Source organism: Crocodylus porosus, unplaced genomic scaffold (genome assembly GCF_001723895.1).
Source record: "Crocodylus porosus isolate Cpor-Errol unplaced genomic scaffold, CroPor_comp1, whole genome shotgun sequence".
Lineage (NCBI taxonomy): Eukaryota > Metazoa > Chordata > Crocodylia > Crocodylidae > Crocodylus > Crocodylus porosus.
The window spans coordinates 75,610,447-75,631,913 of NW_017728886.1; the positions used below are offsets into that span (position 1 = coordinate 75,610,447).

A 21,467-nucleotide genomic window follows, 5' to 3' on the forward strand; every position below is an offset into this window, starting at 1 on the left:
TACAATGGTGGGTGGGACATGTCACAACACAAAGTTCCCCCCTGCGGCTGGGTTCCTCCCCTCTGGTATTTCCGAGGCCTCCACCTAGACAGAACCCGTAGTTCTGGCCTCCATTCAGATGAAGCCCCTGGCTCTCGGCTGTGGAGGCTGCCTGAGGACTCCAGGCACATGGGATCAGGAGCATTACAACCTCCCCTTGTGAGGTTTGCCCTGCAGTGGAGTCTCGGGAATGCCAGATACTAGAGCTCCAGACCACGTTGCAGAGCCTGTGTGCCATCAGGGATGGCAAACAGGAGACTGACTCCTACTGCCAGGCCCTTCACCCCAAGAAAGAAGAGGGAAGATCTAGGTCGCCTGCCAGGACAAGGCAGGCCAAGAGGCACTCCCATACTGTCCAGCCAGTGGGTTGGACAAAGGTTGTCTCCAGCCCCAAGACTCACCATACCAAGGCCACCACCACCCCCGGATCTCTGCAACAGGTACAAACCCCTTGAAGCACCAGTAGAGCCTGCAGAGCTGCCAGCTCCTGCAAGTGAGGAAGAAATGTGACCAGCTATCATCCCCAAGATGAAATACAAAGTGGTCATTGTGGGAGACTCCGTCTTGAAGGGGACAGAGGGAACAATCTGTTGCCTCAACCCCTTACCCCGGGAGGTCTGCTGCCTCCTGGGAGCCCATATCTGGGATGTGGCCAAGAGGATCCCAAAACTTATCCGGCCCTCTAATGACTACCCCATGCTCCTTATCCACATGGGCACAAATTACGTGGCTCAGACCAATCCCAGTCAGGTCATGAATGGCTACAGGACTCTGGGAGCAGGGCTCAGGTGTTTTTTTTATCTTGGTCCTTCCAGTTACAGGTCATGGCCTGAGGAGGGAGAAATGAACTGAGGCAGTAAACAGAAGACTGCAGCACTGGTGCCATCGTGAAGGCTTCAATTTCTGCAGCCACAGTCTGCACTTCAGAGAGAGAGGCAGTAGTCTGTTGGGAAGAGATGGCCTCCACCTCACTCCACTGGGAAAGAAGCTCTTCTCAGCCAGAATGGCTGACCTGCTTGACCAGGCTTTAAACTAAGCTTGCAAGGGGATGGGTGGATAGCCACCAGAGCAAGCTCAACAAGCATCAACCACAAAATCATCAGGTTAGGATGCTCAAGTGAACCTACTCCTATGCCCAGGAACAGAGCTTCTCCATGAGTACAAGGAAACCTAGGAACTCTAATGGCATACTTACTTGCCTGTACACTAATGCTAAGAGTTTGGGGAATAAACAGGAGGAACTGGTCCTTTTGCTAACAAAAGTATCTACAATCTCATAGCAATAACGAAGACCTGGTGGGACTCCTCTGACTGGACTATCGGTATAAATGGCTATACCCTGTATAGGAGAAATCGTGCTGAAAAAAAGGGGCGGTGGTGTAGCTCTCCATGTAAAGGAAAGCTACACGTCCCTACAAGCTGAGATTGGCACCCAAGGAGGACGACTGGAGACCCTTTGGGGAATATGATGGGAACATGGTGAAGGGGATACAATGGTAGGCGTCTATTACAGACCTCCAAATCAGGAACAAGAGCTTGACCAAGAATTTGCCAGTGCATGGTTGTCATAGGAGACGTCAACTGCCCGGACATCTCATGGGAAGAGCACTTAGCCAAGTCCAATCAGTCTCAAATCTTCCTTACATGCGTGGATGAGCTCTACCTGTCCCAAGATGTTTAGGGGTGACAAGAGGTAAGGAGCTGCTGGACCTGGTACTGGCCAAAGGGGATGATCTAATCAGCAACATAAGAAATCGAAGGGAAGCTGGGTGACAGTGAACATGTGCTGATCACTTTCACCATCCATTGCAAAGCTGGCAAGTCAGCCAGCAATGCGGGAGTCCTCAACTTTAGGAAAGCTGACTTTCATAAGCTCAGGAGGCTTGTTCTTGAGGCCCTGAGAGGCCATGATACTACAAATAGCCCAGTTATGCAGTTGATTTTGACACAAAATCAAGGGTTTGTATTTCAGACAAAAGAGTACAATCTAGTAGGGATATTTTTAAGCTGGGCTGCTAGCATGTAGGAGGCCCCAACCTAATATGGAACTTGTATTCTAGGGATCAAAAAGACTGAACCATAAATAATATAAAGCAGTACAAAATAGTTAAGAAAATATACTATCCAATATGACCAGGTTCAGGCTTGATATCAGGAGGCATTACTTTATGGTTAGGGCTGCCAGTCTCTGGAATGGGCTCCCAAGGGAGGTGGTGCTCTCCCCTACCTTGGGGGTCTTCAAGAGGAGGTTGGATATCTGGCTGGGGGATTATGATCCCAGCACTCGTTCCTGCCCACGGCAGGGGGTCGGACTTCATGATCTGTTCAGGTCCCTTCCAACCCTAGAAACTGAAAAGTTTAGCAAAGGCTCCAATTGGCATTAATCTCTCCACTGTTTAAAGCCATCTCCACACTACCTCCTGCTTGTTTATCCTTCATTCCAGAAAAAACTTGAAGGAATATTTACAAGCGCAAAGCCAAAGAGCATGACATACATTGTGAACATGTTTTCACAGATTTCACAGACATTTGGGCTAGAATGATGTAAGACTTCAAAAATTTTACAAATGATATTTAGCAGTTACTGAATGCCTCTGGGGACTTCAACTTGCTTTAGAAATGTTAATTAAATGAAGTGAGGAGGCAAGTAAATACCAGGCCTCACTTTACAGAGAAATACTGAAGAACAAGAAAACTGAGTAATTTATTTAAGATTGAAGGGAAGTTAGCAAGACATCTGGATAAATAGCCTATATCAACCTGCTCTAATCCCTGTACTTCAGTGATTAAAACTGAATGCCCTTTCAATCCTTCTTTACTGAAGTGGCATGGCATTACTGATAAGAGCACGCTAGTACAATACAGTACATGAACTCTGCTGTAGATACATACCTGCTCTGTATTGGGTGAATTTTGGGGGATTTAGGAAGCTTTGAAGCTTCAATCCCAAGAAGCTGGATGGCACCATTATCTGACGCAATAGCTAAGTAATGAGAGCCTTGGCAAAAAGTAAGCGTCTTGACATGTCCTCCAATCCGAGAGTATGTCAGAATTGACCTAAATGGTGGTGGGGGGAGAAAAAAGGGAAACTGTTTCCAGCAGTGACACAAGTTACCTAGCAGACTCAAAAAACCCCAAACCTGCTTCTCTCCACCACCAAAAACAACAACTGTTCCTTATAAGAATAAGAAGATCCTACAGTTAACTGCTTCAGAATTGGAAACTGTTGATATACAAGTTGACTGCACAACCTTAACTCTCCTACTGTACACATGTATATCACAAAAGGTCTCTCAACATCACACTATTCAAGTTGCTTCAGCACACACTAGTCTATAGATACAATAAGAAATAAAACGCTTGCAAACTTAGGGTGCCTATACATAAACAGTGCATTGGAGCAGACTCAATTAAGAGTCTGCTGGAGCATAGTAATTACCATGCTTCAGCAGCCTCCAGTGTCTCATGTATCAGTGTTCCCATGCTTCAAAATGGCAGTGGAGGAGCTTTATCTAAAGCTTGTTCAATGAGCTTTAAATAAAAAAAATGCAGGGACATTGATACATATGACACTCCAGGTTTAGTCAGAGCGGCTCTCAGAGTACATGTATAAATGCTCTTAAATTTGAGTTATGACAGCAAAATTAAAACTAATGGTCCAGTGCATCTTTGCTGAGTTTTGTACACTTAAGTATTCAAACCTAATGGTCTCCCTTTAACAGCTCTAAGAGCAATTCCAGGTTTAGTCGCAATTTATAACCATTTTTTCCCAAAAACAGAAGCTGCACAATTCTGTCAATCTTAAAGATACCTAGTTGTGGTGGTTTTTCCCTCCATTTTTTGGCTGTTCCAGATTTTCACCGTGCCATCGTTTGAGCATGTGGCAAAAATGGAATGTTCATCTGAAACTCGAATGCGGTTCACTGCCGACTTGTGCTCATGAAGGTGAGCCACCAGCAGCCCTTTGGGACGCCATCCTACAGAAAGAGCAACAGGTTCGTGGTTTACTTGCAAATACAAATGAAAAATGGATATTTCTGCCTGATCTTCCTCACCAAGCAATCGTTTGAAATGTGCTTGGGGAATATGCAACACCAGAAACATACTAAGTAGGGGTGCACCGATAAGAGATTTTTGTGGCCGATACCGATAGATGATTTTTAAGGAAGGATATCAGCTGATACCAATCCAATTTCCAATACCAGCCTCATAGTAATGAGAGCTGCCTTTAACTGGTAAGTCTGGTGTGGGGGGAGGGGGAAGGGGAAGAGGCAGGGAAGTGGTATAGGGGGGCAGATCAACCCCATGGGGAGGGAGAAGTGGGGCTGGAGCTGGGGCAGGCAATGTCCAGCCGGGGCAGGGCAGACAGGGGACAGAGCTGCGGCTTGTCCGGGGGGCATGGGGACGGGCCTGTGTCCCCAGATCTGCATAGGGCTGCAGTCACAAATTCACTGTAGCCCCTTCCCAGCGCCGCAGCCGCCTGCCCCAGCGCAGCCCTACCCAGCCGGTAAGAGCTTGGCACAGCCTCGGCCCCGGCCCCGGCCTGCCCCACGCAGATCTGGGGCACATGCCCTCCCCCCCATGCTCTCCCAGACAAGAGGCAGGAGCCGCTGGATGAATAAGTGAGTGCAGGACGAACCTCTGGACCAGTGGCTCCCAGCCAAGTGGCGCACAGCAGTGGGAGCTGCCCCCTCATTTTTTCCCCGCAGGGGCCTTGATCTGGATGAGCTGCAGCTCTGTCCCACACCTGCCCCGCTCTGGCTGGGCAGTGCTTGTCCCTGCCCCATCCCCACTCCTTCCTCCCTGCAGGAGCCTCCATCTGCCCTCTCACCACTTCTGTCCCCCTCCCCTCCCAGACTTGCCAGCTGGAGGCAGCTCTCCACGCTGCTGGGCTGTGCTCCTCACCACCTGTGTTGCACCGCGGCTGCACACATGCACAACCCATTTATTGGCCAAATTATTGGCCTGATATGGCTGATTTCCGATATAGTAAATTTTCTTTATATAGGTAATGATCCAATACCAGACTGATGTATCAGTGTACCTCTAATACTAAGCAAACTGTACATACATCAAAACACAAGATTTAGCCACTAACACCCAGATCTTCAAAAGGTATATTTACACCTGATACCTATTAATATCAGTGAGAATTAGGGGTGCCTGGAGGCTGCTCCAACACACTGTAATTACAACACGTCAGAACAGACTTGATTAATCGAGTCTGCTGAAACATGCCAATTAGCATACTGCAGCCAGCCTCCGTGTCTCAGTTATCAGTGTCCCTGCTCTTCAAAATGGTGGTAGAAGTGCTTTAACTAAAGCTTGAATGAACTTTAGTTAAAATGTCCTGTCACCATTTTGAAGTATGGGGACCCTGATACACAAGATGCTGCAGGCACTTCAATCAGAACAGCTTTCAGAGCCACTCAAATTAAAGCAACCCCTCCCTAACCTCCAGAGCATGTGTAAAAACACCCTAGATGTCTAAATACCTGGGAAGAATTGGTCCCAGGTTTACCAGTACTCAAGAGGATATTTTAGGATAGCCAAAAGCAAGAGACAATATTAGGGGGTTTTTTGTTTGGTGTTTGGGATTTTTTTGGTTTTTTGGTTTTTTTGTTTTTTACTTATATACGTTCAAATATGTTCTCTTACATCAACAGTCTTTGAAACTAGTCTCTGATGATGGTGAATCTAATTTCAGCGTAAGAGAAATCCATAGAAAAGACTGAGGCTTTAAGGATATTGTGGGCCAATCTTCCCCTCTCAGGACCCCCTACTCAAGTGCTGGGAGCTGCTCTGAAAACGGATATCTCAATCATGGGCTTTTAAGATGTCAGGACCTAAACAGAAGCCACTCCACTGGCATTTGGAAAACAGCAGTGCAGTGCCATTACTTGGCATCGTGGGGTAGAGGAAACCAAGCTCTGAAGTTCTGCTAGGCTCAGAGCCTGCTACAGAATGAAAGCTTCCCAACCACCTTGGGAGGAGTCACTTAGGAAATAAAGTTCAAGCCCATGGACAAAAGGCTTTGCTGCTACTCTGCCACCAACTTCAGGGCTGCTACCAGCAGGAAGCTTAGAGAAAGCATAGATTGGATGTTAACACCACCAGCTTGATGCATGTTAAACAAATAGGAACAGGTTACATCCTGGCAGCAAGCTGCATTTAACATACGTCTCCTACTCCTGTTATTAGCCACAGCAGTACCTTCACACCTCTGGCTTTCAGTCATGAGAGACACATTTTGACTGCTGGAAGAGGGTTGCCAGAGAATTCGCCAATGTTGTCACTGCTTGAACCCGGAAAGAGGGTTTTATCTTTGCTTTATGACAGGCACCCACTTTATCTGGCAGTACTAATGGTCAGCAGCAGCTCTTGGTGTATGTGTGTGTGTCACTGTTTCTTTCTCCCACCCAACATCTCATTATAAGCCCATCACAAATACTGCTCATAAATCAGAAAGGAACAGCAGGTACCATTAAAGTGAAGGCTTAAGCTCAAAGGCTTAAGCTCAATCATGAATTTTCAGAGTTACTGATGGTAGATTAAAAATATCACAAACTGCAGAGCAAAAACAGGATTAAAATATCTCGTGGGTTCTCAAATTAACCAGATCAAAGTTGCATGACTACAGAAAAGCAGAGAGCCAGAATGTACAGGTAGTCCACATTTACTTGCTTGGATCTCAATTCTCAATCTGCACACCAGTGTCCAATATTCTTCAGAAACCAGACTGCAATTGCAGCACTGTAACTGGCAGCTCTGCTTACTTTGTATATTATGGGGTTCTGATCAACCTTAACATCTGATACTGACTGACTGACTGACTCTGGAATGCTTCATGTTGCAGCCTTAATGTTCCATTGACAATATTTTCTGCATTATTTATATATTCAATAAGACATCGTGGAAACTGTTCTCACTCCATATGAAACCTAGTCAAAGTGCTTAAAATCACTGCTTCCGACTGCAGGGCCAATCTAAGTGATGCAGCATTCTTTTTTCTCACAAAGGGCAATGTATCTGGACTCATTTCCTATATGTTTCTTTCAAGGAAAGATTCTAGGAACATTACCAACAAATGGAGATTAATAAGGTATGAGATCAGTGTTGGGAGCAAAATATGAATATTTTCCTGCCACTCTTTAGGGTAGAACAGGTCAGCTGTCTGCTGTCCCTGGGACACGTTATGCTTTTCACGCTCATAAGACTCTCTTCAAAAAAGAAATGTATGGCTTAGCAGAAAGTACGCCTCATATGAGGAATCACTTTATATATCAGTCAGAATGATCAAGATTTAGTGTTTACTTCTTGGACAACCACCTCCCACATGTTGCTTCGTTTAAAATGGGAGCTACAGATGTTTAGAACTGAGCATTACAACACTTCACAATTGGCAGATTGACCTCTATGGAAGTCCCAGCCCAAGTAACATGCCTAAGCTCCATAGGCCTATAAAAGGCCTGGGGAGAATTAGGCAAATCCCACTCTGAAGCACAACCACCAGCATGGTGAACAGGGCTCACTACAGATCGGAAAGCTGGGCTAAGGACAACGGGATGATGTGTGAGGCAGACAAATATAAGATGCTACACTTCAGTCCCTGGCACATATTATATTTATGCTTTGATTACTGTGTTAATTCAAAAAAAATGTGACATCTTTGTGGCTGGTTTATATGGTGCCATGTTGCATGTCCCATTATCCAGATGCTGCCAACCAGCTAATTGTCAGCACTGGGACCTAGGCAGCACCAGGAACCTGGCTGGTCTGCCAGGACACAGCACCTTAAAGAGCCTTACTCTGAAGCCCCCAGTCTTTAAGGCACCAAGTACCAGTAAGCGTCAGGGCATGGGGCAGCTCCAGAACCTAGGACACAGCCATCCCCCATCTGATACTGAGGATCGGCCAGTGAACGGCTTAGGTCTGAACCAGAACCAGGGCTTCCCAGTGCTGAATCCCCACACTCAGCTGGGCATCAGGTTGTAGCACTGGGCAGCTTTGGGGTCTGGGACAAAACCACCCCCTGCCCAACTGGTGGTACTGATCTGGAAGTAGCTCTGAATTCCAACCCTGCTCTATCCCTGAGGAAGCTGGGCACATTTGAAGGAGAGGCCCAACACAAGCAGTGGGGATGAGAAAGTTCTTTAAACCGGCTCAAGCAACAGTGGGAACTCTCTCCAACCCCTACTGCACATGCTTCTTTTAAAAAGGGCCCAGAGTGAGCAGCTGGAGGTGGGGGAGCATCTCCTGACCCCCACTGTATGTGCTAGTTTAAAGAGAATAAGAAACATCCCCAGCTGCGCTCACTTGTTTAAAGATCTGCCCAGCACTATCAGTTGGGGATGAGGAAGCTCTCCCTTTTCCCACTTCTTGTACCAGCACCTCTTTAAAGGCTCCAAGACCTTTAAAAGGAGGCATAAAGTTGGGGACCCCAGCTCCACACCCACTTTTTTTTTTTTTTACACTCCCTGACACCCATAAAAGTGACACCTAGAGCGTACAGAGCTTCTGGTTCCCCAGCTGCCACTTTTGTTCATGGGTGGGGAAGCTTCCCATTCCTTAGCTGCAGGTTTTCCCCAGCACTGGCAGCTGGCACTCATGAAATTGGAATTGGAGGAATTTTAGGCTCCATTCCCAAAATTGCATGACTTGCCATCGGCGTTCTCTCTAAGCTGTGTGGTGTGAGCAGCCATGCAGATGCACTCATGCTGCACTGCCAGATGTGCTTGCGCACACCACACAGCTTAGAGGGAATGCTGCTTGCTGTACACATCTAGCAAGGCAGGTTGCACAGTTTGGAGAATGGGGCATAAAATTCCTGCCTCCAATTGTACAACTGCCTTAATGTCTGCCTGAAGCCTTAGGGGAGAATAATGAAAGCACACATACTGAATGCGTGACAACTAGCAGTCTGGCTGGATCACACACACACACACACACACACACACCATGAGGCAGCAACGTGCCACAGTTGCAAAAACAAAAAAATCCCCCAATATAAATGCAATTTGGACCGTATCAACAAGAGTATTAGGTGCAAGACTCAGGAGGTGATATAGTGCAACTCTACTCAGTATTGGTTAGGCCTCATCTAAAGTATTGTGTGCTCTTTCGGGTTCTGTTTTTTTGAAGGATGTGGACAAGTCAAAGGGGGTCTCTGGAGACAGGCAACAAAAATGATCCTGGGGTTGGAAGGTAAGTTGTAGAGGTGTTCTTTCTAGGGAGAGAACTAGACATATTTAACTTGGAGAAAAGCAATTACAGTCAGAACATGCTAGAAGTCTTCAAATATGCCAGCCTTCAATGGTTTGAAATTGAAGCAAAGTAGATTTAGATTAGATGTCATTCAAAACTTCCTCATTGTTAGAATAGTAGACAGTTGAAAAGACTGCTGAGGGAAGTTATGAGATCTCTCACTGGAGGCTTTCAAGAGGAGGCTAGGTAAGCATTGGACAGGGATGATTTAGGAATGGCGTTCCTGTACTGATGGTTGGACCAGATGAGCCTTGTGGTTCCTTTCAACCCTCTGTTACACAGCCAACCACAAACACTAAAGAGGCATGTGTTAAGCCCCAGGCACCTAAATTCTGAGCTGTAGGGAGTTACCTATTATGACTCCTTCTAGAGTTGATGATCAGGAACTTATTCACTCCTCAGCTTTTTAAGATATTGTTGAAAGAAAACATAACAACGATTTTTACACAACAGCTTAGTAGCTAGAGCAGTCAACCAAAGAACTGGTGAGCCAGGTTTAGTTTCTTCCTCTATCAGAGGAGGTTCAAACCTACCATTCTCAACTCCTGGAGGAGTGCCCTAACTACCAGGCTGTGGCCTAGACCAACTTGATGAAACTGTTCATTTCTTCTGTTGAAGCTGCTCTACTATGGAGAAAGAATTCAAGATTTGATGAGCCAGAGAGAGCGAGCAAGTAAGCATGCATGTGTGATTCTAGTCCAGTATTTAGGGCATCACTGAGAAAAAGTAGTTTCTACTCCTCTTCCAAGAGCTCTTTATGTATTTTAGCCAATTACAGTTTAATGTAATGTGCAGATTCCCTAACCAAACAATTTTTCCTCCTTAGCATTTCAACTTTCCCCAAGGATGAATGTAGTTTAAAAGATTTCAACTTCTATCTAATGACACCAGGAACTTGGACATTACCTGGAGGTGGTGGCTTGCTTTCCCATTCAGCGTTCTCCATCATCTGTTTGGCGAGCCTTTCTGCATTGCACTGTTCTCGCTTCTGCTGAATTAACTGCTGGAGTTCCGTTTTACAAGTAGTGATGCGTAATTGGTAAGTGGAGGGGGATGCTGTACTGCTTAAAACCTGTATAGTTGGTTTCCTGGTTTGGATGACAGTTCCATCACTTGCCTATAAGCCGTAAGCATTAAAAAAATTGCATAAATCAATTAACCCTTCATGCTGAAGAAAGCAAAAAAGCATCATCTCTTAAACTGTTAGTGGTAACTAGAGATAAAAATTAAAACCTAAGAATTCAGTATGTAAGCAAATTATCAGCTTGAACACAAAAATGAAGGCCAAAAAGTGTGGATGTTCAGAAGCCACAACCAACATGAGACTCGAATCAAAGTGTCTCATTTGCATGGCAACTTAAAATACAAATATAAAATTACTAATGAAAAATGGAACAACAATTTTGCATTAACTGCACAGTTTCCATTCTGTGTTTTTTACCAAAACACAACTCCTATAGCAGCAGTTACTGCTTTCCTAACACAAAGAATGGCAGTTACCAAATAATAACTTGCTTACATCAGACTAAAAATAAAAGCTCTAATCATTTCCACTGTAGTTCTAGAATTAGAAAGGGGGTCACAGCTAGCTAAGACAGTCCCAACCCTGCAAAGTGATCCACTCAGACAGCCCCTTACCTCCACACCAAACATTTAGAAAGGTCATAAACCCTCACGTTCCAAAGCAGAAGTCAACCCTGAACTACAGAAGGATAGAAATGGTTCTTTTTCATCTGGCTACTCCATTGTTGTCTACTGCCAAGATTTTTGCATCTTCCTCTGTTCTGGTACTGACTGCTGTTAGGCACAGGGTATCTGAGTAGTAATCCATCTGCTCAGGAACTGCTCTACCAGATCATATGTTCCACTGAAATTCTGGATATAGGGATTTACCCACACAGAGCAACATTTGATATTTGGATAGGCTGGACCACATAGAGCAATGTCCGATGCTTAGATATTAAAGTGAGTCCTCCTGTTTAAATATATGTAATTTAAAAAAATGCAATGTGAGGTTTTCAGGAATACCTGTGGAGAGGATGACAAAGCGGCACATATACCAGCAGAAGACTCAGAACGAAGAGGTTTTCCAGTCTGAATTGCCTCTTGGTCAGTAGGTTGTCCGTGCCCTTTAGGTAGGGGCTGGGAGATGTTAGATGGCTCCAAAGACCCAAACATACTCTTCCATTCTTCATTTACATTTGATTCTTGCTTTGCATGTTTTCTAGCTATACACAACACCAAAGAATAAAGATGACTTTAACATTTAATTTATTCATCATTCACTTAAATGAATCATGACTTTAGCACTAGTGTGACCTCATGTATATACATGAAGATTTATTATGACATTAAGTTTACCAAAAGAAAAACAGTCTGTTGGGTTAGTTAAATCAGCTGGTAAGGCAACAAGCGCAAACAATACAAACAAATAGTAAATGTCCTATTTACACATTCTTAATCCTCAGGCTGCCTTGTTCAGGATCTTGCTAAATCCCCTTACAATTTGAATATCTAGAAGGGATAAGGGATTAGGCTCTAAGCGATGACATATTTAGCCTTTTAATGTCAATCCAATATTGGCCCTGGAGAGTGGCTAGTTTATAACAATGTTAGGCAAAAAAAAACAAACAAAAAAAACCCCTTTCTAGCATGACGGCAATCACCATCTAAAGGTCAAAGTTTCCAATTATAATTAAGAAATGTATTTTAAAAATTCCTTTTGAGGTTATTTGAAAGCTGCAAATGAGAAAGAGACAAGCAGAAAATGGGATAGATTAAAACCAAGCAAAAGCAATACACAACTAAAGGCAAGATGAGTAAGCAGGCCAATAATTTAAGATGAAGCACTGACTTAACATGTTCACTTTTTAAACTAGTCTAAAGTTGAGCCTACAGCATGAAAAAAAAATGTACTTGTATTTTAAAGTTATATGGTGTACAAGAAGGACATGTTTTGCTTATTACCATCCCAAATGGAGATGAATAGATTTAAACCCCAGTTACTTAGATGTAAAGTGTTTCAGTCCACTACTGACCCAATGGAGGTAACCAATCTCTTTCTCAATACTTATAGAGCAATTCTATGAGTAAGTTTTACTTCAAATAACAGTTTAGACTGAATTTTTGGGAAGTTTCCTGAATATATTGAAGACTTAACAGCATGACCCACCAGAAAATAAAACAGAGTACACTAACCACGTTTGTCATCAGGTTCCTGTTTTGTTTTAACAAGATCAACTTGTCTCCCAGTTATTCCCAGAGCTGCCAAGTCGATCACTCCTTTTTGAGAACTGTCATGCAAGTGGCTCTGGTCCACAATATTGGCCTTCGCTTTATTGGATTTTAGCATAAAATCTTTTAGTGCTAATAGCTTGTCTTCCTCCTCTTCAGTCATCCCCTACAAATAGAATGTCACTTCAATTCAAACAAGGAGAGACAGGAAGCAGCAAGATTTATTACTAGTTCAGAAGTAAATGGAATGAGACACTCCCAGAACTTAAGATAAATTTCTACCCTTTAACATGCATTGAGAACATTGCTATATTGTGAGAATAATCGTTCCCTGGCATCCTCAACCAGCAATACAACTTTAGGTATGGTTAAAGAGTAGAACAGTGACAGTGATGGTGGCTTATGTGTCCTCTCACAGGAGTTTAACTTTAGCTGACAATGAAAGAGAAGGGAGCAAAACATGGAAGGTCTTCACTTTTTCATTCAATGCATCAGGCAGGGCCAGCCCACTCTGCCTTATGACCTCTCACCAGTCAGTGAGAAGGGTCCAGTGTTGGGTCTTCGCAAAAATTAAGTTGTCTTTCTTTGCAGGGTTGTTTGCTTCCGTTGCTTGAAGGCCTCTAAACATTACAGCTCCTCCCCACTGCTGTACCTGTTTATGGCACATCTTTTTAAAATGCTTCCTTAACTTGTAAAAGCTACATTCTGTAAGCACAAGTCAACACGACTAACTTCTGGTTACTGAAGAAGTGTTTGTAGGATCAGGACCTTAGATTGTGAGAGCTCCTCATAATGGGGACTGTTTCCCCAAGTGTTTGCGGAGGATCTTATCACTACAAATCTTCCAGTCTAGTGGTGTGGAGGGGAGGGGAGGTTATGGAGCGGGAGGAGAGGGGGCACATTCTGCATTACTAAGGACAAATAAATAAATTAAATTAAACTAAATTAAATTAATAATCACTTGAGAAAGCAGCTTTTTTAGCAGCTGTGCAATTGCTGGGTCCTCAGGAGGTGGACAGTCAGGTAGAGTGCCATTCCGTTTTTTCTGACGCATCTGAAGATGTCTGAAAAGGCTTGCAATGTCTTTTGATCTTAAAACATAATCAAATATGGAGCGGCTTACTGGTTCTTTTAAGACACTCAACAGAACTATTTCTTTATCCATCTGCAATTCAGGGGAAAAAAAACACAGAGAAGCTATGAGCAAAAACAAAAGCATCTGACATCTGCGAAAATGAACAACCAACAGCCAAAAGGTATCACCTCACCTTTTCAATACAAGGTCTCATTGAAAAGGTCAGGTTATCACAATTTAATAAAAGGAAAAAGGAGCAGTTTTATGAAACACTAACAAACCTTCAGAGGAACAGACCACATTTGTTTAAAGAATCTACTACCAACTCTTCTTAATGAAGCCGCTTTCAAACTAGTACTGCAAAAATATCAGCTACTTCCTAATAACTGCACTCATTAATACTAAGCAGCAAACTGAATATAAATCCCGCTTTATATTTAAAGATAAAAATAGTTTTAAAATATAAACTAAAAAAAGATCTCTCATGTTTCAATAACATTCCTTTGTGCTCAGAAGGATGCTCAAGTAGTTTTTAAAGTAGTAAGTGACCTGTATATAAAGCATACCATGGCTTTGGTTTTTTTTGACCATGGCACATTCTTCCATGAAGAATTGCTAGGAAGAGACAGGATCCATCTGACAAAGAGAGGGAAGAGCATCTTTGCAGACATGCTCGCTAAGTTAGTGAGGAGAGCTTTAAACTAGCTTTGTGGAGGGATAGAGACCAAAATCCTGATGTAAGTGAGGAAGTGGGAGACCTAGAAGAAGCACAAGGAAGGGGCAACAGAGGAGGCCTCCTTGTTCTTCCCAAGAAACTAAAACAATCAGCTAGTTACCTCAGGTGTCTGTACATGAATGCACAAAGCCTGGGAAACAAACAAGAAGTCCTCACACTGTCAAGGAACTATGATGCGATTGGAATAACAGATTCTTGGTTGGCTAGCTCACATGACCAGGGTACTGTCATGGATGGCTACAAACTGTTTAGGAAAGACAGATAGTGGAGAAGAGGAGAAGGAGCTCTGCTATATGTAAAAGAGCTCCAGTGTAAAACTGGAGATAGGGCTATTGAAAGTCTCTGGGTTCAGGTCAGAGGAGAGAAAAACAAGTGTGATGCTGTGATGGGTGTCTGCTATAGACCACCAGACCAGGAAGATGAGGTAGATGAGACTTTCTTCAGAAAACTAGCAGAAGTAAAGGGGGGTCTCATAGGGGACTTCAATCACCCCAACATCTCCTAGGAGGGCAATACAGCAGTGCACAGGTAACCTAGGAAGTGTTTGGAGAACGTTGGAGATAACTTCCTGGTGCAAGTGCTGGAGGTACCAACTAGAGGCTGTGCTCTTCTTGACCTGCTTCTCACAAATGGGGGAGAATTGGTGGGCGATATAGAAGTAGATGGCAACTTGGGCAGCAGTGACCACAAAATAACAAAGCTCAGGATTCTGACAAAAGGAAGAAAGGAAAGCAGCAAAGAACAGAGCCCTGTGACTCTCTCAGAGAAATGATGGACAAGATCCCCCGGGAGGCCAGTCTGAGAGGGAAAGAAATCCAGGACAGCTGGTTGTATTTTAAAGAAACCTTACTGAGGGCACAGGAGCAAACCATCCTGATGTGCAGAAAAAAAAAGCAAATATGGCAGGCAACCAGCCTGGCTTAGCAGAGTACTCTTTGGTGAGCTCAAACAGAAAAAGGAAGCTCACAAGAAGTGGAAGCTTGGACAGGTGACCAGGGAGGAGTACAAGAATATTGCTTGGGCATGCAGGGATGAAATTCTTTTGTAGACATTTGGGCTGGAACGGACCTCGGAAGATCATCGAGTCCAGCCCCCTGCCCAAAGGGCAGGAAGTTAGCTGGGGTCATAGGATCCCAGCAAGATAAGCATCCAATTTGCTCTTGAAGGTGAATCAAGAAGGTCAAAACGCAATTGGAGTTGCAGGTAGCAACGGACCTGAAGGGCAGCAAGAAGCGTTTCTACAAATATGTCAGCAACAAGAGGAAGGTCAGAGAGAGTGTGGGTCCCTTACTGAATGGGGGAGGCAACCTAGTGACAGATGATGAGGAAAAGGCTGAAGTGTTCAATGCCTTTTTTTTAACCTCAGTCTTCACAAGACTATTTAAGGAGCACAGTATAGGGAGAAGGTAAGTAGCCCTCAGTGGTGAAAGAACAGGTTAGGGACTATTTAGACAAGCTGGATGTGTACAAGTCCATGGGGCTAGATGCAATGCATCCAAAGGTGCTGACGGAGCTGGATGATGCAACTGCAGAGCTATTGGCCATTCTCTTTGAAAACTCATGGCAAATCGGGGGAGGTTCCGGACAACTGGAAAAGAGCAAATATAGTGCCCATCTTTAGGAAAGGGAAGAAGGAGGATCCAGGGAACTACAGACCAGTCAGCCTCACCTTAGTAACTGGAAAAATCATGGAGCCAGTCTTCAAGTAAGCCATTTCTAAGCACTCAGAAGAGAAGAAAGTGATCAGGAACAGTCAGCATGGATTCACCAAGGGCAAGTCATGCCTGACCAACCTCATTGTCTTCCATGATGAAATGACTGACTCTATGGATGCAGGGAAAGCAGTGGATGTGATATACACTGACTTTAGCAAGGCTTTTGATATGGTCTTCCACAGCATTCTTGAAAGGAAGTTAAGGAAGTATGAGTTTAATGAATGGACTGTGAGGTGGATAGAAAGCTGACTGGATCAGCAGACTCAACAGGTAACAATCAATGGCTCAAGGTCTAGTTGGCAGCCAGTATCAAGTGGAATACCCCAAGGGCAGGTCCTGGGGTCAGTTTTGTTCCATATCATCATTAACAAACTTGTAGATGGGATGGAGCGTACTCTCAGCAAGTTTGCAGATGACACAAAGCTGGGGGAAGTAGTAGATATACTAGAGGGTAGGTCTAGAATTCAGAGTGATCTACATGAATTGGAGGATTGGGGCAAAAGAAATCTCATAAGGTTCAACAAGGATATGTGCAAAGTCTTGCACTTAGAACAGAAGAATCCCAGGCACCACTAGAGCCTGTGGACCGACTCGCTGGGCAGCAGCTCTGCAGAAGAGGACAATAAGTCAGATACGAACCAACAGTGTGCCTTTGTTACCAAGAAGACTAACAGCATACTGGGCTGCATTAGTAAAAACACTGCCAGCAGATTGAGGGAAGCAATTATTCCATTCTATTCTGTACTGGTGAGGCGATATCTGGAGTCGTGTGTCCAGTTTTGGGCCCCCCACTACAGAAATGATGCGGACAAACTGGAGAGAGTCCAGCAGAGAGCAACGGAAATGGATTAGGGGTCTGGTCCACAACAAGACTTATGAGGAGAGGCTGAGGGAACTGGACTTATTTAGTCTGCAGAACAGAAAAGTGAGTGAGGATTTGATAACAGCCTTCAACTACCTGACAGGTGGTTCCAACGAGGATGGAGCTAGACTTTTCTCAGTGGTGCCAGATGACAGAACAAGGAACAATGGTTTCAAGTTGCAGCAAGAGAAGTTTAGGTTGGATTTTAAGAAAAACTCTGTCATTAGGAGGGTGGTGAAGTACTGAAATGGGTTTCCTAGAAAGGTAGTGGAATCTCCATCCTTGAAGGTTTTTAAGTCCTGGCTCGACAAAGCCTTGGCTGGAATTATCTAGTTGGAGATGGTTCTGCATTGACAAGGGGGTTGGACTAGATGATCTCCTGAGGTCCCTTCTAACCCTAATTTTCTATGATTAATTACCAGCAAAAAGAAGCTAAGCCCTTGAGGTAGAGTGAATGATTATTACTCAATAAATGCTTAATGAAGAATTGTTTATTGTTTTTAAATAGAAAATAAGAGAGCCATATGGTTGTAGAATTGTATTTTTCAGTTGGCACTTTAGTGTCAATTGCTACATGTAGGAACCATCTAGAAATTTAAGGTCTTGAATTCAATCAAAATTACTTAAAGTTGTAACATTCCATTTAGCTTATACATTTGTTTGACCCTTCTGGTTTCAAGAGCAGGGCAAAATTCTCTCAGGAGTTAGAAATGACTAATATCCATGATACAGAGCCCCTATTCTGGCTAGGATGCCAAGACGTTTTATTTGGCCAAGGACCCACTTGTCACTGCCTGTGCAACAGTCCAAACACTCCAAAAAAAGTTTGTAATCTCCACCCTACCCCCACGATTGCTTTTGGCGTTTTACCATTTTTAAAGAGAATCTCTATCTCATTATAACATAATGTCCTCTTGTTTGTTCATAAGGGCATTGACAAATGAATCAATTAAGAATTTAGCTATTAATGGATAGAAATAAAGAAATAAGATACTTGCACTTTAGCACATGGACCACTCATCTCCTCAAAAATAGAGCCGTAATGGCCATTTCCTAGTGTCCTAAGTTCTTATGAATCTTCTAGTAGAGGTCAGAGCCAGAGATGACCATAGCAGGGTGTGGAGCCCAAATCAGCCTGTGCAGGGCCTTGACTTGGCAGTGGAGGTGGGGGTTCGAGTGGGGGGTGGTGAGCGGCTGGATGCAAAGCCAGCCCAGATCCACGGGCCCCCCCTCAAAGCATAGGGCCCAGGGCAGTTGCCCCAATTTGCTCCCCCCTCTCCCCCAGGGACAGCCCTCATCAGAGCATTTAAGTGCTTTTAACTTAGAACTAGATTGAACTTTTTACATTTTTTTAAACTGGACACTATTGCTATGGCAGAACTAATAGGGAGGATTTGTTCACATCAGTATGAATGATTACCTGAATTATTGGCTGAGTTATAAAAGGGTGGAGATAAGGCATCAGTTTGCAGTAGACATCGGCAATATTTAAATGCTGTGCTACCACAGTGATAAATCCTACTGCACCATAACGAATCCAAAGATTAGGATGGCACAGGAAAGGTGCTGGAAAAAGATTAAGATGTTAGATGGACTATTTAAAAATATACGGTTCAAACTGAAAAGACACAGCTGTCCTGTATTTGCCAGATTACACATCCACATTTGGATACCCCCAAACCCCCAAAGTATCATTTCTAAGTTCAGACCTTCCTTCTTAAGGGTGGCATGCTCAGGCCTCACAGCAATCTTTATAATGATCTTGTGGTCTTTGGAACAGGCATCTGAGCCAAGATCTTCAAATGGTATATACCTAACACTCTGCTGGAAGAATAATACTGACAGACTCTAAACAAAAAACAGTTCCAAGCCAGCACAAGGAAAAATGAGCAATACAGATGAGAATCAATCTAAATTCACACTCAAAGTATACTTGTACATGTGATAGGGGTTCAATCCCCCAAGTTTCAATTTAGGTGGCATAAAACAAAATGGTGGTTTTTAATGGAAACCCTCCGTTTCAATTTTTCCATCACAACCCAGTCCTTTTATTTATTATTGTCAGAGCCAAAGGCTGCCCCAGAGATAAGCCAACTCACTCCTGCTGGAGGGTGGGGATCAGGGGGAAGGATTGGGCTCCTTGCCACTTTTGCCTTCAGCAGGTGCCTACAGAAGGCAGTGAGGGGGCCAATCCTTTCCCCCCACCATGAAGCCTGCCTCCCCCTCCTGCGGCCAGGGTGGGAACTGCTGGCATGCTGAGTGGTCCCTGAGCTGCAGAGGACCTCGGTTCTTCTCTCTGCAGCAGCTGCAACTCCTAACGCTGCTCAGGAGGGCTACTAGTGGGCTGGGTGCTGCCCTAATTCCAACGCCGCACTTGGCCCGATCTACCTGTTCCCTAAGCCCACCCGGGGAACAATGCCCAGCAGGCTTTCAGCAGGCGGGCTCAGGGAATGTCTAGATCAGGCAGGGTGCTATCTCCGAGCTGGGGCAGCACCTGAAGTGAGGAAGACATCAGTCATAGCACAGAAGCTGCAACTCAGTGCATGGAAGAAGGAAATACAAACACAATATCAAGGAACTAATACAGGATTACAGAATCATATATCTGAAATGGACTAAAGGCCCAAGCCTGCAGAAGCCCCATGCCTCTTAATATCTATTTCTGTCTGATAAATGCAGAAGAAGTAGAGAGAGAAGTGAATCTTATCGAAGCCGTACTGAAATCAGCACAAACCTCTCCAAAGCACAGACTGACAGCATGAATGAGAAAAAAGTTCTGGGAACAGAGGTTGGTTTATTTTCTTTCTGTTGCTAAAAGTAAGCTTCATTTGTTTCATAGAAATGGTTATTTTAAAACTCTAAACAACAGGCTTTGGATTAGCAGCAGGTTAGCAACAAACTGGGAGGCAGTTTTAAGAAGTCTAAGACATCTTGAGGTAAGTCATATGCTGAAAAAGTACTCTGACAGTGCAACTTTACGCACTATAAGGCCTTTTTTTAAACAGAAAAAACAGTTTGCCAACTTACCTATATCACAAGCAAAATCATAGATGTGTGGTTTTTGCAACAGCCCTAACTGACACATACATGTAAGAGCATTGAGGGCCTTATAAATGACAAATTCTTCAGCATCGCTGAGTCCTTGCTGGAGTAGTGGTTTTAGAATCGATGAACTTTGCCAACCAACATAAGCAGCAACACCTGGAATCCATCAAGAACAAGCCTTCGTTGAACAGTGCAAATCAGCAGTATCCCCCCAGAAGTCCAACCAAGGTAACTTACTCTGTATATACAGAGTCAATATACATTTTTTGTGAGTATTTTAATCTTTAAACATCTTTAAAGTTGATGTTCTATTCTTTTAAATTTATGTTTTCTCCACATATATTGTGTAACTTACCCCTTTTAAGGGGATTATGCACATGCATTAATAGTTGCAGAATTAGGGCCTAAATTACTAACATTATATAACACATTGTGTTATATTGAGTCAGGAAAAATATAAAAACAAAAAGTTTGTTTGTTTCTGCTATACTCCAGGAACTTATGGTAACTGAACAAAACACGAAAAATGGAGCTAGGGAATTTCTAATATTGCAAGTGCTATGTTTTCCTCTAATTCTAAATGCAAGAAAAATGTTCAAAATGTAAATTTTCTTTTTCAGTGTTCATATCCCTGCTTTTATTAGAGATGCATGGAAAACTGAGAAAGCTGAGAATTTGGTCATAAAGAAAGGAGGCGGCTATCTTTTGTATGGATTTAGGCCTGGAGCCTGCAAACTGTTTGGCATGGGCTGACCCATGAAATCACATAGAGCCTCATCAAAATCAGATTTGGATGTACATTATTACTAGCTGTAGCTTTGCGATGTTAGGATATTACAAAATAACATTTGTTGTCAAAAAACATAGGGGACGTGAAAGGATTTTTATGATGGTGTCCTTAAAAAAGCTGACTTCTTTTTAATATCGCTCATCCTGGAGCAAAGTTACCCTTAATTTCAAGATAAAACCAAATTTAGAGAAGTATTCTGCCAATATAAACAATGAATTCATCCAAATCTCTTGAGCCCAAGCAACCTAAACACAACAGCAGTTTTTTAGGGAAGAACAAAGAAACATTTTTTCCTTCGAACAGACTGCCAGCAGAAATGTGTTCTTCTCCCTGCTGGGATTATCTGTCAGGATGTTATGGGTATATCCCATATGATCAGCCTCTGGCAACTGAAAGGATGCCAGACATTAATGGAGCCCAGTCCTTCTCCCTAGCTTTACCTCCATCAAGTGAACATTCTTTCCTACAAATGGCAACCTTGAAAATTTTCTAGCTGATCTCAGCAAATTAAGGAGGCCATCCTTGAGGGACTGGCCCAGGCTAACATCCTGAGGGACAGCCAGCATGGGTTTGTTGCGGGTAGGTCTTGTTTGACCAATCTCATTTCCTTCTATGACCAGGTCACCTATCACCTGGACAAGGGAGAAGAGATTGATGTCATATATCTTGACTTCAAAAAAGCCTTTGATCTGGTATCCCACGATCAC

General features: G+C 43.6%; 1 protein-coding gene across 1 annotated transcript in view; it reads right to left on the reverse strand.

Moving 5' to 3' along the window:
* The window catches only part of PIK3R4 (phosphoinositide-3-kinase regulatory subunit 4), a 38,326-nt gene that overhangs the window by 6,284 nt on the left and 10,575 nt on the right, over positions 1-21,467 (reverse strand). Inside the window, exons 6-13 of the mRNA XM_019536714.1 lie at positions 19,953-20,126; positions 18,346-18,491; positions 13,499-13,702; positions 12,502-12,703; positions 11,332-11,531; positions 10,210-10,420; positions 3,851-4,016; positions 2,932-3,096 (exon numbers count right to left, since the gene is read on the reverse strand). Of these exons, the coding sequence (XP_019392259.1) occupies positions 2,932-3,096; positions 3,851-4,016; positions 10,210-10,420; positions 11,332-11,531; positions 12,502-12,703; positions 13,499-13,702; positions 18,346-18,491; positions 19,953-20,126 (1,468 nt within the window). The remainder of the gene's footprint in view (positions 1-2,931; positions 3,097-3,850; positions 4,017-10,209; positions 10,421-11,331; positions 11,532-12,501; positions 12,704-13,498; positions 13,703-18,345; positions 18,492-19,952; positions 20,127-21,467) is intronic.